Source organism: Notamacropus eugenii, chromosome 4 (genome assembly GCF_028372415.1).
Source record: "Notamacropus eugenii isolate mMacEug1 chromosome 4, mMacEug1.pri_v2, whole genome shotgun sequence".
In the NCBI taxonomy this organism is placed as follows: Eukaryota; Metazoa; Chordata; class Mammalia; order Diprotodontia; family Macropodidae; genus Notamacropus; species Notamacropus eugenii.
Window position 1 is genome coordinate 127,843,998 of NC_092875.1, and position 18,289 is coordinate 127,862,286.

Below are 18,289 nucleotides of genomic sequence, written 5' to 3' on the forward strand. Positions count from 1 at the left end.
GAAGATGAACCTGATATAATTTCTTCATTATTCTAGACATTTAAATATTAAACACTAGAAACAATGTAGAGATTGTGACTATGTGATTTAAGTACCCCCAAGAGATACTGGCAGTTCTCATGATGTCTCTAAGTCTTCAGGTTCCTAGGAAAAAAATGGATAAAGTGTTGGATGTGGTGAGTCAGAAAGACCTGAGTTCACATCATGCTTCATACACTTAGCCCTGTGTAACCCTCTTCATCTCAGCCTCAGTTTCCTCATGACTAAATCAGGGATAATAACAGGACCTGCCTTCTAGTACTGTTGTGAGGATCAAACGAGTGTATGTATGTATATGTGTGTGTATATAGACATACCACACACATACATATATGTGCATACACATACATGTACATGTGCCCCCTAGGTGTCACAGTGAATAGAACACTAGGCCTGGTGTCAAAAAGATTCATCTTCATAAGTTCAAATCCAGCCTCAGACCTTTGCTAGCTGTGTGACCCTGGAGGACAAGTCGCTTCACTCTGTTTGCCTCAGTTTCCCCATCTGTAAAATGAGCTAGAGAAGGAAATGGCAAACCACTCCAGTGTCTTTGCTAAGAAAACCCCAAAATGGAGTCATGAAGAGTTGGACACAACTGAAATGACTGAACAACAACAGAATCCATATACGTATATATCTATTATATGTGTATAAATGTATCATGTATCTTAGAACACCATAGAAATGCTTGTGGTTGTTATTACCTTAGGTTTTTCTGGGAAGCAGCATTTGATTGGATGCCATGTAAATCAAACTTTCTTGCTGTATTTCAGTAGAATTAGACTTTCCATTGAAAGTCCAGGATGACAACCTCCTACCCAGGCCTCCTGCCTCTGGAGTCCCTCCTCCCAATCTGCCCCGTGTACCATTTGCCAGATAAATCTTCCTGATGCTCAGTTTTGATTGGGCCAATCCCTCATCCGCATGTCTACAATGGCTCCCTGTTGCTATGGAGCAAATCTCAAATCCCTTACCTTGCTTTTTAATGCCTTCCACAGTCTCACTTTTCATCTTCCATTCATATCTTATCATAATAATAATGCTGACATTCCTCTAATGGTTTACTCTATGTACTTTATATATGGGACCTCTTTTGGTCCTTAAAACGACCTCATGAGTTAGGTAGACATGTATTACTGCTCTTACTTTACAGGTAGGATGGATCAAAAAGTACGAGTGACTTCCTCTAGTTCTCACTAACAGTAAATGTAGGGAGACTTAAACCCAGATTGTCTGACTCCCGATCCTATGTTCTCCATTTAAATTTTTTCATATTTTTCAAATAAAAAACTTCTCTCTCTCTCCCTCTCCCTCTCTCCCCCTCCCTCTCCCTCTCTCCCCCTCCCTCCCTTCCTCTTCCACTTCTTTTTAAAACAAAACAAAATCCTCTAATAAATATTCATGGCCAAGCAAAACAAATTCCCACATTGTCTGTGTCTTTCTGATGTCGTTTTTTATTGTATAAATTGTTCTTCCAGTTTTGCTCACATTACCTGGCATTTGTTCAATCATTTCATCTCAAGGTCTTTCTGAACCCATCCCTTTCATCATTTCTTACTGCACAATCATTTTCCATTTTATTTCTGTACCATAATTTGTTCAGCCAACTAAAATTGATGGGCACCCTCCTTCTATCTTCCTACTGAAGCATTCTACCCCTGTAGAGAGGTGTGACCTCTAGAACGCAAGGCTAAATGTTAGATGGTCTCATTTCTGGTCTTGGCTGCATCCATCGTGGAGGTCCATCCTTCAGTCTGTTTCCTCATATGTAAAATACAACTGCCCTCCCTGCATAATTTACAGGGTCATTGGGAGGATGAAACGAGAGACTAGACATAAAGGTACTTGGAAACTTCAAATATGACTGTAACAGTAATTGTTGTTAGGAATAACTATTGATATTTAAAAATATTAGTGGCATTTTTAACCAATAAGATTGATTGATGTTTCTAATGAGAGTCATTGCTGTATAATAGATAGAGACTTGACTTTGAAGTCAGTAAGACCTGGTGTCAGGGTACTGCCTCTGACATATGCTGGCTGTGGAAATCTGAGCAAATCATTTAAACTCTCAGTGCCCCCAGGCAACCATTTAATACTGTAAGTTACAGAAAGGCTGCCTACCTGTACGAAGATCACTGGATTATGGATTTAGAACTGAAAGAGACTTCACACAACAATTCAGCTGGCCCCACCTCCTCATTTTGCAGATGAGGAAATTGATCTGGAAGGACCTGCAAGATCAATTGACTTGTCTTTTCTCATAGGGGGATTAAGTGGCACATCTGAGATGCAAACCTAGGCCCTTTGATTTCAGATCCAGCATATGTTTTCATTGTGCAACATTACCTTCCATTGATAGAGGTTCTTTCCTAACCAATGAAATCACAGGGTGGGAAACCTACAGACTTGAGGCCACATGTGGCCCTCTAGGTCCTCAAGTGAGACAGTCAGAGGGCTGCATTTGAGGGCCTCGAGGCCCACATATGGCCTGGAGACCTCAGGTTTCCCACCCCTGCTCTAGCCCCTCCCTACCTCCAAAATGTTTCTAAACTGCATCTTCCTCAACACTCTGCCCAGTAGCTTCTTAATAAATATTAGTTTGTATTAACATATAAGATGCTCTAATCACTGGGTTTTGAGTAATCATTTTGATGATAATAGAACTGGATGAGTCCTGTCGAAAGAGCTATTCTCTCTAAGGCTCAATCCATTGATTAAAATTTATTCTTTAGAGGCAACACTTCCAGCAGGCATTAAGAATGACAGAAAAAGAAAACCATGCCTTGGAGTCTGTGCCCTCTGTGATATCTACCCCAGAATATCATGTAGCCAGGATCTGTGATTCATAACTCTTTACCTGGGTAATTAAGGAGGTGATTTACTTTGTGTGTTATATGGAGACACAGTAAAACCTCATTGTTTTCACCTCCTCAGTAGGAAATGTGTGCTCATTCTGACAAGGGATAGATTGATGTTTATAGCCAGTCATTTTCCAGTCATTGTCTGACTCTCCATGACCCCATTTGAGGTTTTCTTGGCACGGATACTTGGAGGGGCTTACCAGTTCCTTTGCCAGCTTATTTTACAAATGAGGAAACTGAGGTAAACAGGGTTAGGTGACTTGCCCAGGATCACATACTTAGTAAGTACCCAAGGCTGGATTTGAACTCAGAAAAATGAGTCTGCCTGACTCCAGGCCCACGGCTCTATCCACTGCTTCACACCTTTTTACTATTCATGAAGCAAGGGTTCCTTGTGCAGTGTTGCAAGGTGATTTCTAAACACTTTTAACATCTAAAATACAATGTAGTCTTTTAGAATCAGAAAAAAAATCTTACATGGATTTTAAATATTTATTTGCTAGCTACAAATAACTCTTGAAAGCAGGACCACTACTTAGAAACTCTAATTGGCCAAGTTGCTATGTACTCTTGAAACTATGCATTTCCCTCAACGAAACAAAACAAAACAGAAGTTTAAATTGATCTTGCTGCATCTAATTTCTAAATTTTCACTCTCTTATGGTATACTTCCATCTCCTAAAAACACCGTAATTATCATTCTTAATTATGTCATCCCCATATTGAAATTCTCCCATTAGGACTTGCCCTTTTTTAAAAATCACCTTTAAAAATGCATTTTATTTTCAATACATTTATTTGAATTGACTCCATTTCACTTGAACAATATAGCCAGTACAGCAGTGTTGGCAAATTTATTTCCATTTATTCAATGATACCTGTATACCTCCTGCAAATTGATAGTCACTTCTGCCACCAGGGGGAAAAAACAAATAAACAAACCAGACCAATATAGTTTCCCCTGAGCAAGCTGAGTTTCTACAAGGACCTGTCTGTGGATTTCTTTTTCAACTCTGCAATGCTCTGAGCTTCCTTTAACAGAAAACATTAAAATGTGCATAATCACAGGGCAAAATGTCAAGTAGTCAGTTTAATTTACTGATGAATACGTGGAATTAATGTTTTGCAACAGTCCCCGGATTTTGCATCCTGAATTAGCGGGGAAGGTAATGTTTTGTTGACACTTGTTAACATTGCTGATTACTTGTTTTGGCTTGTGTTTTGCCTGCAGGTGGATTTTGCCTTTACAGTGTGGCAGAGTTTTCCAGAGAGGATTGTAGGGTACCCAGCTCGCAGCCATTTCTGGGATAACACTAAAGAACGGTGGGGTTACACGTCTAAGTGGACTAATGACTATTCCATGGTATTGACAGGAGCTGCTATTTACCACAAGTAAGCAAATCAAACGGGGCTCTCCTGCAATGCTGCGTCAGGTCAAGCTCTGGCTGCAGCCGGAGCTGAAACTTGGCAGCCATGTTCAGATCATTTGTGGGAGTTAATTAGTTAACTTCTTGGCTCAGCTCAGATGGCCTGGCTGCCCGAACTTGTATATGGAGAAACCTCTAAGCATATTGCCTTCTGATTGCCATAATACAGTAATCCCGGCATGCTCCGGGAGTGGGTTGTCCTGTTTAACTGACTTATTTTTTGTTTACTCATAGTTAACTTTATGGTTGCGGTTTTGTTGCTGGCAGTCTTTTTAAATAGAAAGGAACTCAGACGTGACCTAGTCAGACCCCGCCACCCCCCTTTTATAAATGAGGGAACTGAGGCCCGTGGAGGCAGAAGGAGTTGCCCAAGGTTGCACTGGTAGTAGTCCAGAGAGCTGAAATTGAATCCAGGTCCTGGCAGTTGCTAGTGCAGCCATGTTCAAGTCATTTCAGGTCTGTAGCCTCAAATTCACCATCTGAAAAATGAGAGGAATAATATTGGTATCATCTTCCTTAAAGGGTTCTTGGCAGTGCTTTATTCAACTTCAAGAAAGTGATTTATTAGCCTTCAAGCACTGTGTAAATATGAGCTGTTTTTAATTAAAGATAGAAAAAATGTGTTAATTAATATGTTGCTCTCCTCTATACTAAGGGAGGAAATGCCAGCCATAATTGGGTCTTTGATGATTGAGGATCATTAAGGGCCTTGAGGTTATAACTTCAAATATCACTTGGCAAGAGACAGTCATTAGATTATAGGATTTAGAGTCGGAAGGGATCCTTGTGACCATCTGGTTCAACCCTCTCCATTCATCAGTATGGAAACTGAGGCCTAGGGAGGTTGTCTGAGGTCAAACAGCTAGTAAGCAGAAGCAGGATATGACCCAGGTCCTCTCACTTCAAATCAATATCTTCTTCCATTTCAGCATTTTGCCATTAAAGTCCTTTAAATATACAAAACATAGATGATTGTGTTCTGTGCCTCATAGGCCCAGAATGTTCCCTAAAAGTATTTTTTTTACCAAACAAATTGCTAATGTCATTTAATTTCTCTCTCTTGAAAATAAAGTTGAGAGGAAAAATTCTGGCTAATTGAAGGGTCCAGCAGATTCAGGCACAGTGAATCAGAGTTTGAAACATCTGTACTGTGAGCCATATGTGGTAGAATACGGTATTCATAGTATCAAGGACAAGGATAGCCATGTAATGGATTTCTTGGGTGAGGGATGCTCTATATATTACTATGATTTGGTTTGAATTTCAACTACATCCATGGAATCCTAAAGCAAGGTCTTTCACAGTAAATAAATAATATTTAAGTTATTCCTCTTGCTGTTTTCAAGTGTTCAGATGTACTTCCCTAACAGATTTGACCTGGGTGAGCCATCACCCCTATTTCTGATCCGTGACAAGTCAATTATAATGATTTGTTTTGGGGTCCAGCTGGCTTATATGTCTTTTCTGTATGTGTGAATCGCATATCATCCCATAATGACATCTCCCCATGAATTGCTATCTCTGTCCTTCGGTTTTGTAGATATTATCACTACCTGTACACTCATTATCTGCCAGCCAGCCTGAAGAATATGGTGGACCAGCTGGCCAACTGTGAGGACATTCTGATGAACTTCCTTGTGTCAGCTGTGACGAAACTGCCTCCAATCAAAGTGACCCAGAAAAAACAGTATAAAGAGACAATGATGGGGCAGGTGAGGGCAGCTGGAACTTAACTTTGTCTTGCTTATTAACAGAGGGTTTAAATGTTTTTTTTAGCTGAAGAACTCTTGAGCAAGGTCCTGCTGGTTGGAAGATTAATTAAGATAAACTCAAATAAGTCCAAATGTAGAGGACCTTAGGGAGTTTTAAGATTGGAACGTAGGAGATTGACCAGAAATACATCTTTCCTCTCCAACCATACCACAGAAAGAAAGGAAGGAAAGAAGGATGGAAAGAGGGAGGGAGGAAGGAAGGAAGGAAGAAGCAAAGAAGAAGGGGAGGAAGGAAGGAATGAAAGAGGAAGGAAGAAGGAAGAATGGAAAGAAGGGTGGAAAGAAAAAAGAAGGGAAGGAAAAAGAAAAGGCTACTTCACATCTGATTCAGGATATGATATGGAGAAGACTTTTAATAACTCCTCCAGGGTTTATGTGATTAGTTATCTCACGACCTTCATAGTGCAAGAATTCAATTTGTTGAACTTGGAGTCAGGAAGACCTGGTTCAAATCCTGCTTCCAACCCTTCCTGTCTATGTCACCCCAGGCAGGTCTCTCCTCTTTGAACGTCAGTTCTCTCATTTGTAAAATGAGGACGTTAGACTAAATGACCTCTAATCACCCTTCCAACTGATCCTGTAATCCTAATTTACATAAATTGTCCTCTCAAAGACTCAGTGATACAGAGGACTTTGGCCTTTCCGACCCAGCTAAAGTGCCTTCTAGTGTGAGCCGAGAGCCATGCTAGCTGAGATCAGAGAGGTTCAGCAAGGCAGTGGCTACAGGATGGTGAATTCCTTTTGTCCCTACCAATGCTCAGAAGTTCCAATTCAGGTCAGCAAGCTTTAAAGTGCTTACTGTATGCCAGGTAATATAGCAGGTGCTGGGTACAAAGACAAAAATGAAAGTCTCTGTCTTCAAGAAACTTACAATCTACAAAGGGAAAACAGGATGTTACCCAGATAAGGGTAAATAAAACTATCTACTAAGTTTAAGATGGAATTTGGTCTGCATTTGTGAAGGTAGTGCCTTCATGGATTAAATTATAGGTCCTTGAAATGTTGAAGTATCATTCGTAGCTAGTTAATTTGATCCAGGGATAACGACAGCTCCTTTAACATAGACTTATGGGTACATTCAGATTGTGGTTTATCTTAATTTGGGACAGGATCATTAACAATCACAGTAATGTGATTTAGAGATTTAACTCCGTGCCTTTGTGTCTCATTTTTCACTCATGCTCATGGTCCCGATTTAGAATGTGATAAATTAATGGTCCTCCATTAAAGCCTTGCTCATCACAGTGTTGAGGTGGCCCTCAACTGTCAAAGCATGCTCTCAGGAGTCCTATCAAGCACGAGAGCCTCAGTGGCCTGTCTCCTTTGAGAACCTACCAGAATTTTGGGCCAAAGGGGAAAAACTTCACCTATAGAGTCCAAGGACCTGGTTTCGTATCTTGCCTCTGTCCCTTACTACCTGTGGGATTTTATTTATTTATTTTTGCAAGTAATTTAAACTTTTTGGCCCTCAGCTTTCTCATCATGAAAGTGAGGAGGTTGGTGTACATGGCATCTGAGCCATCTTCCTAGTCCATATCTATGGTGCTATGACCCTCTGAAAATTAGTAGGTAAGCAGCCACAAGGTGATGAATTTTTTGGACATGCTAATTCATGAAATGATGAGAAAATAAGATTGATCCTTAGACTTCATGCCCTTTCTGACTGCTGTAATGATGCTGGTTGAGCGGCAGGAAAAGGAGACATAGGATATGTGATGCACAGAGTAAGAATTTGTGACATGTATATTGGGAAGGGAAATTCCTTTAGCAAGGAAGTCATAGGTCTTACCAGTTTTAAATTGCTGTGTGTGTGTGTGTGTGTGTGTGTGTGTGTGTGTGTGTGAGAGAGAGAGAGAGAGAGAGAGAGAGAGAGAGAGAGGGAGGGAAGGAGGGAGGGAGGCATCTTGAGAAAGGAAGACAAATCTAGATATGCCCAGAAAAATATTTTAAAGTTTTGAGTTCCAAATTCTATCCCTCTCTCCTTTTCCTCCCTCTTCCCTTCCCCAGATGGTGAGCAATCTGACATAGGTTATACATGGGCAATCGTGTAAAACATTCCTGTAGTAGTCATTTTTGCAAACACCCTATTCTTAAAGATTATATAGATCTGTCCAGGTAAATCTAGAAATACCTGAATAGACTTGGTCAATTCCAATGCGGCACGCTTGAAGAGAGCATCTTAACACAACTCTATAGCTCTGTCTGGATATCTTATGGCAACAAGTAATTGAAAGTAATGTAAACTGTTTCTCTTTCACAATAGGTACAATTTAAGCAAACCTAAATATTTTCAGTTTCCGATTTTTTTCATTCATTGAATGTACTTTGATAAATATCTAATTTTTGTTTATTGCAATTCAAACTTTTTTTTAATAGTTCAGCTTGTAAATTGCATAACTCTTGGTGTATATTTTGTGCCTTTTCTAGTGACTTGCTAAATTTGGCCAATCTAAGAGTGCCAGTTCTGATTATTCTCAATTTTAACACTATTTGGGACCATATCTGAATTTAGCCAGGCATGTCTAGCTATGCCTACATTCTATATTTGTCATATATAAAAAATACTCAATTTTTGTTCATCCAATTTGTCTGTCTTTTTTATATAACATGACACTCTGGAATGGTCACCCAGCCTGGTGGCCACAAAAGCTTTCTTTTTTTTTCTTTTGTCATCTATTGAAATAGTCCTTTTGTCTTACTACTTCTGTGTCCCCTGGCCTCCTGATACCTGGATTGGTTCCATTGCCATATCCTATTCCTACTTTTTCCCTCAAGGTCTCTGCAATTGGTGGAGGGAAGAAAGGGGAGGAGGTTATAGTGTTAGGACTGACAATAGTGAGGAAAGAAAGGTATTTAATAATAGCTCATAAAGATGGAGAGAGCAACGTGGAGCAGTGGATAGAGAGCCAGCCTTAGGATCTTAAGACCTGGATTCAAGCCCACCTCTGACACATAATGGCTGTGGGATCCTGGGCAAATTGCTTAGTCTCTCAATGCCCCAGGTAGCTCTCCAAGGTTAAATTACAGAAGAGGTGATGTTCTGCATCAGTGAAAGGTATTAGCACTTTAGGAGTTTCCTGCACTGATGAAATCACAGATCTGACCAAAAATTTGTGTAGAATTTTGAGGTTTGCCAAACTCTTTCCTCTTAAGAATCCTATAAGGTGACTGACTATAACTCAGACATATTATTATCCCCATTTTATAGGTGAAGAAATTGAGGCCATAGACACCCAGTTAAGTGTCAGAGCTAAGATCTGAGCTGGGGTCTCTCCTGGCTTGAGTTCTAATCCTTTGGCCATTACCCCCAACCCAGCAACTGCTCCTGTCTTCCTTCTTACCACCTCTGGTTCTGCACCTACTCACATTTGCTAACAAGCAGCCTATTCTCCTTATCTCCAGGACCTTTCCCCTCACCCTAACTTCTGTTGTTTTTCTTCTAAAGAGTAGATAATATATAATAGTTCATTTATGTAGCACTTAATGTTTACAAAAAAAATTTACCTACTTTATCTCATTTGATGAATGATACTTTAGAACAGTCCTCTGTATGTCCAAAGACTCATTTTGTTCCTGAAGAAAGGGATTTATGTGTTGAACATGTCTGCTTATGTGTATGCCTTTTGGAAGAGGAAGAGCTTGGAGGCAATCTTTTAACCCTCTTTTATAAAATCTTATAACAGGAGGGCTTTTTTTAAATGTCATGGACCCCGTTGGCAGTCTTCTTTGGAATCCTATGGACACCCTTCTCAGAATAATGTTTTGTTGCCTACATTCATAATTGAAGAAAATACTAAATTTTAGTTAGAGGTTAATGAAGATAGAGCTCTATTTTCCCCCATCCAAGCTCACAGGCCCAATGAAATTTGTGGGCCCCAGCATTAGAGTCCCTACCATAGAAAATACTTTCAAAGGACTGTGTGCATACATTAAGGAAAAAGTAGATGAGAAGCTAAATTCCAGTGCACAGCAAGTCAGGGAGAAGAAAGACCCTGACTAGCACAAAATATTCATTTTTATATCATAATAGAAAATAATGATTGTAGGATCATAGATTTAGAGCTGGCAGGGACCTCAGAAGTGACTGAGTCTAACCCCCTCAATTTATAGATGACAAACCTGGGATCTGGAGAGGTTAAATAACTCCCCCAGGGTTACACAGCTAACAAGTGTCTGGGGCAAGATTCAATCCCATTTTGCCTGTCTCCAATTTCTAATGCTCTATCGCATTTTAAGATGGCACCTCCCTGGCGTCTTTTAAGTCCCAACTAAAATCCCATCTTCTAAAGGAAGCTTTCCCCAACGCTTCTTCATTCCACTGCCTTACCTCTGTTAATTATTTCCTATTTATCCTGTATCTAGTTTGCTTTGGTTGTGTTTGTATACTGGTTCCCCCCCAACCCCCCCAATAGATTATAAGGTCCTTGAAGACCAGGAACTGTTTTTCCCTCTTCTTGTTTCCCTAGTACTTATCATAGTACCTGGCACATAGTAGGTGCTTAATAAATGTTTATTGAATTGAATGAACTACAACCAGCTGTCTAGCTCAGGACCAAGAAATGTTACCAGGAGTTTATGATAACTGAAATTCTAGCCCCTGAACTCCTTTCTCCCTCTCTGGAGCCTCTTGAATCTCTCACTGCCTTGTCTGGCTCCTCACCCCAGAGTAACCATGCTTGCCAAGTGATACGGATATCCCTTTTCTTACTGTAGGGTTAGCAGAGTCCCAAGTTGGAATTTCAGGGTATTTTCCCCCTAAGAACATTGTCACAGATTATGGAATCACAATCTAAACCCCAACTATAGTGCTGTGTGCTTCATGAATATTGTGGATTCCATCAGTTCTGATGAGATGACTAGGCTATGTCACTGCCATTTGTAACATCGTTTCTATGGGGAAATTTGTTCTGAATTCCAGGCAACTAATTTACACGTGAACACAGTCTGTTCATAAATATGTAACTGCCTCTTAGATATACACAGAAGTTAGTTTGTTGAATACCTATGTCAATCAAGCAAGGAGGAAAAGAAACCGCATGTCTTAAGAGTAAGACCTGGTTTCCAATTGGGCCTCTAGACTTTTTACCTAGGTGACCCTGGTAAGTCACATAATATCTCCAGGTTTCAGTTTTCTTATCTGACAAATATATATCATGGCCTCTGAAGTTCTTGCCAGCTTTTAGATCTATATTCCTATGACATCTTCCAGAGCATAATTTAATTCCATGTAAACTAGACTATATTTAAATGGTAACAAGTTTTACTTGGGAAAGAGAGCACAAGCTACTTTGGATTCATCTGAACCATTCAATTAAAGTTTCTTAGGTTGGGTATTTGCATAAGCATGCACATGGAAATTTGATCATTTATCAATAGAAAAGACATGTCCTTATTAGGAGACACACATAGGGCCGTTTACCAGGGAGAGAACTGTTATTTTTGTCTTGAACTAGGGAAGCCAACTTAATCTTCATACCTCCTTTCTTTGCTTTTTACGTCAGAGTTCTTGAAGCATGACTAATTCACAGACATCTTCTAATAAATTCACATTTAAATTCTGTATTTATTGAGCACTTAATATTTGGAAGGGAGGTACTAGATTCTTTGCTATGCTGATTCCTCTTCTCTCCAGAGGTAAATTGGCATTCACATTTTGAGCAGCCGTCTTTTAAAGTGTGTTGACTCTTTGGCTAGTTTGTAAATGGCCCTAAATGACCCTCCGAAACTGAATATGGCCCATCTAAGCATCTATGGACAATTATACCAGGCAATAAAGACCACGTTGTTGTTATTGCTATTTTTTGGTGATGTCCAATTCTTTATGACTCCATTTGGGGTTTTCTTGATTGATTGAAACTGGAGTGCTTTGCCATTTCCTTCTCCAACTCATTTGATGAGGAAATTGAAGCAAACAGGGTTAAGTGACTTGCCCAGGGTCACACAGCTAGTAAGTGTCTGATGCCAGATTTGAATTCAGAAAGGTGATTCTTCCTGACTGTAGGCCTGCACTGATTCTACTGTGCCACCTGTCTGCCCAGAGACCATCACATAAGCATAAATCAGTGCACACGTCTGCCTGTTGATTTATTAAAACAGTTTGAGTAATCCCATTACCTAGGCTTTCCTCAAATTCATTTTTTCAAGAAAACCTGATTTTCAAGAATCTGCCTATGCCTTAAGTAAGGGCAGCATTATGGTAGAGGGCAGGGGTCAGCAGACAACAGTAGGAGGGCCAGATCTGGCCTGCCAACCTCATTTTGTGAGGCCTGGAAGCTAAGGATAGCTTTGACATTTTTAATCACAATAAAACTTTATTTAAAAATGTAAAAGACATTCTTAGCTCAAGGGCCATACAAAAACAGATAATCTATGAAATATAGTTTGCCAACTGCTGGCATAGAGTAATGAGCGCTGAATCTGGAACCAGAAAGCTTGAGTTCAAATTTTGCCTCTGAGTTTTACTACCGGGGTGATTTTGGCCAAATCCTTCAACTTTCCTAATCACCTCATCTGTAAATGAGAAGGTTTGCCTAGAGCAGGAATGGGGAACCTTCTTGGTTCTCAAGTGTGGCCCTTTGACTGAATGTAGCCTCAAAACTAGGCTGTGCTTGAGGGCCACATGTGGCCTCGAGACCACAGGTTCCTCAACCCTGGACTGGACAGCTTCTGAATCCCCTTTCAGCTCTTGAACTATGATCCTATGCCTAATTAGCACTGTTCAGAACTTTTATGACTGTTTAAAGCTTTTCCCCCTCCACCTTTTTTTAAAGTACTGCAAATCCAATCAATGAGAATTTTTAAACGTTACATATCAAGGAATAGGTATATAAAGAAAAACAAAAATAGTTCCTCCCCTCAAGGAGCCCACATTTAATTAACCCCAAAAGAAACTGCCATCCTCTCCTCTTCTCCAGAGATATTTAGAAAGTAAATTAATGAGGACAGCCATCCTTACTACTCATCCAAGATCAATAATTTCCTATCCTGAGTGGGCAATGACTATTTTCAAAGCTGACTGTGTTTGGTAAAGGTACCAGTGGGGCAGGATAAGTGGAGTAAGAAATGCAGAAATCTTGAGTTTCAATAAGTGGTGGTTTGAGCGTAAGAGACCCTTAAAAAGAATTTGAAATCTGTGGGCAATCTTGGTGGGGAAAAAAGATAGTTAAAGGCATCTCATTAGAGGAATTTGATAAATATCCCAAGCTTAATGAACATTCACCAAATCTAACCATTAAACAAACTTAAAATGTCTTCTCAACAGAGGACATTTGCTGAAAGGGAAAGAATGTTTTCTGATGGGACACAGTGCAAACCTTGAAAATGTGTGGGCTTGAATGCTTTTGCCTACCCTTGTGCTAGTGTGATAGCTTTCAAATGTTTTCCTACTTAGAAAAACAAAAACCGCAAACAAATATACCCCCTACTTTCGGTCAGCTGGAATAGTAACAGTTTAGTACTCAGTAGCCAAACTGGTGATTGGTTGGAGTAGGGGGCCTCTGAGGTAACTTCTAACATCATCCTTGTCATCATCTTCACTAATGTTTAATTAGCATTTAAAGTTTGCCAAGTGCTTTTATATATTTTATCCTTGTCATAACCCTTAAAATGGTGTGATCATGGTCTCCATTTTACAGGTGGAAAAACTGATGCTGAAAGGTCAGGTCGCTTGCCCAAGGTCACACAGCCAATAACTGTCACAGGGGAGATTCAAACTGAGATCTTCCAGACTCCATTTATTATTACACTACCTAACTAGCCTTTTAGATTCCGTGAACTATCTTTAAAAGCTTTATAAGCTCCTATTTGTACAAAAATATTATTTATAGCAGCTCTTTCTGTTGTGGCTAAGAATTAGAAATCAAAGGGATGCCCATCCATTGGGGAATGGACAAACAAGTTGTGGTATATGATTGTAATGAAATATTGCTGTCCTACAAGAAATGACAAGCAGGATGATTTCAGAAAAACCTGGAAAGACTTACACAGACATAGGGAAGTGAACACAGTAACAGTAATATTGTTCAATGAAGAACTGGGAATGGCTTAACTATTTTCAGCGTTCTGATGATCCAAGACAATCCCAAAGAACTGATGGTGAAGCATACTCTCCATCTCCATAGATAAAGCTGATATTGATTTGAAACTGAAGCATGCTTTTTCCACTCTTTTTTTCTTTTATTCCATTCTTGTTGTACAAAATGACCGATATGGAACTGTTTTACATAATCACACATGTATAGCCTACATCAGATTGCTTACCAGGGAGGGGGAAGAGGAGGGAAGGGAAAAGGGAGAGAGGGAGGAAGAGACGGATAGAATTTGGAACTCAGAACTTTAAATAAAATGTTATAAAATTAGGGGAAAAATGCTTTATAGCTTGTAAGCATAAGTTAGGGTTTCAGACAAGTTGAAGTCATACCCCTTAAAGTTCCATTTAACAACCAAAAAAAATCACTATACTTTGTTTTGTTTTATGTTTTTAAAAAAGGCACACACAAATTTGGGAATGTGTTGAATCCTGAGTTTGGAATATAATTAGTTGCAGTAACCTTCATTTCATACAAAGCAACAGCAGTGACAAAACTCAGAAGCTTCGAGAAGAGAACTCACCGCTTCCACCCTATCAGATCGTACCTTGCAAGAGGGAAATTGATTATTGTGGTACTTCTTGCCTTCATATGCATTTTGTCTGTGATTGACACTGCAGACCTCAGGAATATCAGCTGTAGACATGAAAGCTTGTGGCTGTATCTGTTGAGTTAGCTCAGTCAAAGGCAGAGCGCTGGACATTCGGATTTAGTTATCTGACTATGGACAGATCTCCTAATTCCTTCTGAGATAGCATATGTAAAGCTCTTTGCAAACCTTCAAGTGCTATATAAATGATAACTCATATAAGGAATAACTTCCTGAAAATTAAAGGTATCTAAAAGTGTCAAGGGCCACCTTGGAGTAAAGATGGTCCGTCTCATTAGAAGTATTTGAGCAAAGGTAGAGGGTCACTTGTTAAGGTATGTTGTGGAGGGAATCCTCATACAGGTATAGGTTAGATTAGAGGGGCTCAGAGATCTCTTCTAATTCTGAAAGTCTAGGCAGCTAGGTGGCATAGTGGATAGGGTGCTGGGCTCGGAATCAGGAAGACTTGCGTTCAAATTCTGCCTGACATTCACTACCTTTGTGTCTCTGGGAAAATCATGTAACTGCTATGCATCTTCTTTTCCTTACCCATAAAATAAAGGTGTCAGACTCAGTGACTCTTCAGGTCTCCTGATTCACATTGAATGAGGGAGTTCTGGTGGAAAATCCAAGTTCAAATCCTGCCTTAGACATTTATTAGCTATGTGACCCTGGGAAAGTCATTTAATACCAGCCTCAGTTTCCTCATCTGTTAATTGGAGACAGTAATAGCATCTACTTCTCAAGGTTGTTGTGAGACTCAAGTGAGAGAATGTATGTAAAACGCTTTGTATGCCTGAAAGTGCTAGATCAACGTGAGCTTTTATTATGAATTCTCCAGTTCTCCATCTATTATCCTGTGCTTCTGTGACAGAGTCAGGAACCAAAACCAGTATCCCGCCCCTTCCTCTCTCTCCCTCCCCCACTACATTTCCTTTAGACTCTTAGGTAGTTGGTGTTGCCCCATATCCACATCGACTCCTTAATAATAACCTCATTTCTTGGTCAATGCCATGTCTCTCAGTTATCTCACCCTCATCTCCTCTTCTTTCCCTCTAGACTTCTCGGGCTTCTCGTTGGGCTGACCCGGACCACTTTGCCCAGAGACAGAGCTGCATGAATACGTTTGCCAGCTGGTTTGGCTACATGCCGCTGAGCCATTCTCAGATGAGGCTCGACCCCGTCCTCTTTAAAGACCAGGTCTCCATCTTGAGGAAGAAATACCGAGACATTGAACGACTTTGAGAAGGAAGTTCTGCCAAGTGCGGGGAGGGGAAGGGAGAAAGGACTGGGGTCAAGCTGCTCTCTCTTCCCAGTGCAGATCCGCTGACATGCGGAGCTAGACTGTGCCAAGTAACAGAAAACACACACACACACACACACAACCCAAAACAAAAACAAAAACCAGACAAATAGAAGTCAAAGGCCAAGGGGAGACTGACTCCCTGCTCCTGGGATTGATTGCACTGGACTGCAAACTCACCTCACAGGCTTCTGTGTCCTAAGACTAGGTTGTGTACAGTTTAATTATGGAACATTAAATAATTATTTTTGAAATGATTGCTATGCAGGTTTAAACTTTTTTAATGATCAAAACTATTAAAAATCAGAGTTCTTTCTTTAATCAAAATTGTGTTGGTCGTGAATATTTCCAGGCTGCTATTTTATTTTGTCTGTATACTCCACTTCCATTACTTATGCTATTTTTTTTGCAGAATTAAAGGCTCAGATACCACAGAAAACAAAACAAACACTATACTTGGAGTGAAAAACAAAAAAATCCAAACAATTGCTGAGTATAAGGAAGGAAAATATGAAACAAAACATTTTGCTCATGAAAATGTGTATTTGTAGGTTGAATTTTCAAATTAATATTCACTTATTTCTCCAAAAAATCATGCTTGAAGATGGGAGTATGGCAATTTTCAGTAAATCAGCCATAATTGAGACCTGTATGTGTCTCAAATAAGAAAATAATATAAGCTTGGCTAAGAACAGCAAAACACTATGAAAATATGAATGTTATGTTTACATAAAGAGGCGTCTGAGCCAAGCATGCAGCATATGAATAATGCAGGAATAACTTAGACCCATCAGAAACCTGATATCTTCAAATGGAGTGAGTTAGATTCAATAATGAGTGGTTTGACCTGTGTGTGATGATGGCAGACAATGGCTATGATTGGGGGCCTCCTTGGAGCAAGCTTCTGAGGGCAACACAGAGAAGGAAAGGGAGTCTTTCTACAAAAGTAGCTCCACAGTGAATAGGAAAACTGAGCTTTCAGAAATTCTTCCTTTCAAGAGAAGAGGATTCCAAAAGTCTTGCACCATTTTTAACAATGGCAGTTCCAACGACAGTGGGCATGTCACCCCTGGTAGAACCCCATTCCTATTTTCTCTGTGTTTTAAAGAGCAGGAGGAGCGATGTGTCAGGTCATTTTGCACAAGAATGTGGCAAACAAAATAATCAAGAACAAATGTGTGTAGCTTTATTTTATTTTGTTTTTTAAATCTCCCGAGAAGAGATTCATGCTCTTTTGAAGTTGGTGGAGTGTTAAAACAAAAGAATTTTTGTAGCTGCAAACATTTCCTTATGCTTTTGTGGGAGAAAAAGAGTTCTCCATGATTCCATTTTAAAAGATGGAGACTTAAATTTTCAAGCATTTAATTTCTTGAGTTTGCAGGATGAAAAGGTGGTCACAGTGGGGAACAACATTGTTTAGTTTCTCCAAACAAGCATATTTTAGAAAGGAACCATCTGATAAGCTCTTGAATAAACAATAAGCACTCTAGTTGTCTGGGGTATTTTTCCCCCTTAGCCCTCTTGCATTTTTATGGGAGCTCTTTCCAATTTGGGTTTAGAAGAAAATTTCCTTATGGAGATATGTGGAAATCGCTTAGAAAGTCTGGCTTAAATCAACCAAAGCTGGAAAATATCTAGCAGTCCTCAATTCATTCTTCTTTGCTAGCGTTTGGGAGAGGAAAGAGAGCCTAGAGCTGTTAGAGATTTCCACTCTAATTCTGTGGAGGAAGACACAGATGCCAAAGTGGACAAGTAAAGCCCAGAACTTCACATCTAGGACATAGTTGAGGCGAGGACACAGGTCTCCCTGGCTGAAATGATAATTTCTGAGACATTGGAAAGTCATTTCATTTTTACAGGCCTCAGTTTCTTCATCTGTAAAATGGAGGGGGATGGGCTAAATGACTTTTTGGGTCCCTTACAGCTTTATGTTTATGACTTCCAGCTTCAGTAGTCTCTCCACTTCATTGCTGGCATATGGAAGTCCAAGAGATAGATGTGTCATGGTCTATAAGAGGAGAAGCCTGAGGGTTAAGACCTTTGAATTTCATGCAATCCCAGATCTCTATCTGGATGGAACTTTCAAAGCCACCAAACCCAACGTCATTTTTCAGATGAGGAATTAGGCTCAGTGGCCTGCCCAAAGTCACAAGGCTCCTAAAGTTCTTCCACCTCTGCCTTCCTCCATTTGCTCTGTGACTCACAAGA

At 39.9% G+C, this 18,289-nt stretch overlaps 1 protein-coding gene across 1 annotated transcript in view; it reads left to right on the forward strand.

The window, feature by feature from the left end:
- EXT1 (exostosin glycosyltransferase 1) overlaps window positions 1-16,408 on the forward strand; it is a 342,886-nt gene extending 326,478 nt beyond the window's left edge. The window contains exons 9-11 of the mRNA XM_072603234.1: window positions 4,135-4,295; window positions 5,871-6,042; window positions 15,838-16,408. Of these exons, the coding sequence (XP_072459335.1) occupies window positions 4,135-4,295; window positions 5,871-6,042; window positions 15,838-16,023 (519 nt within the window). The 3' untranslated portion in view covers window positions 16,024-16,408. The remainder of the gene's footprint in view (window positions 1-4,134; window positions 4,296-5,870; window positions 6,043-15,837) is intronic.
- The last annotated feature ends 1,881 nt before the right edge of the window (window positions 16,409-18,289 follow it).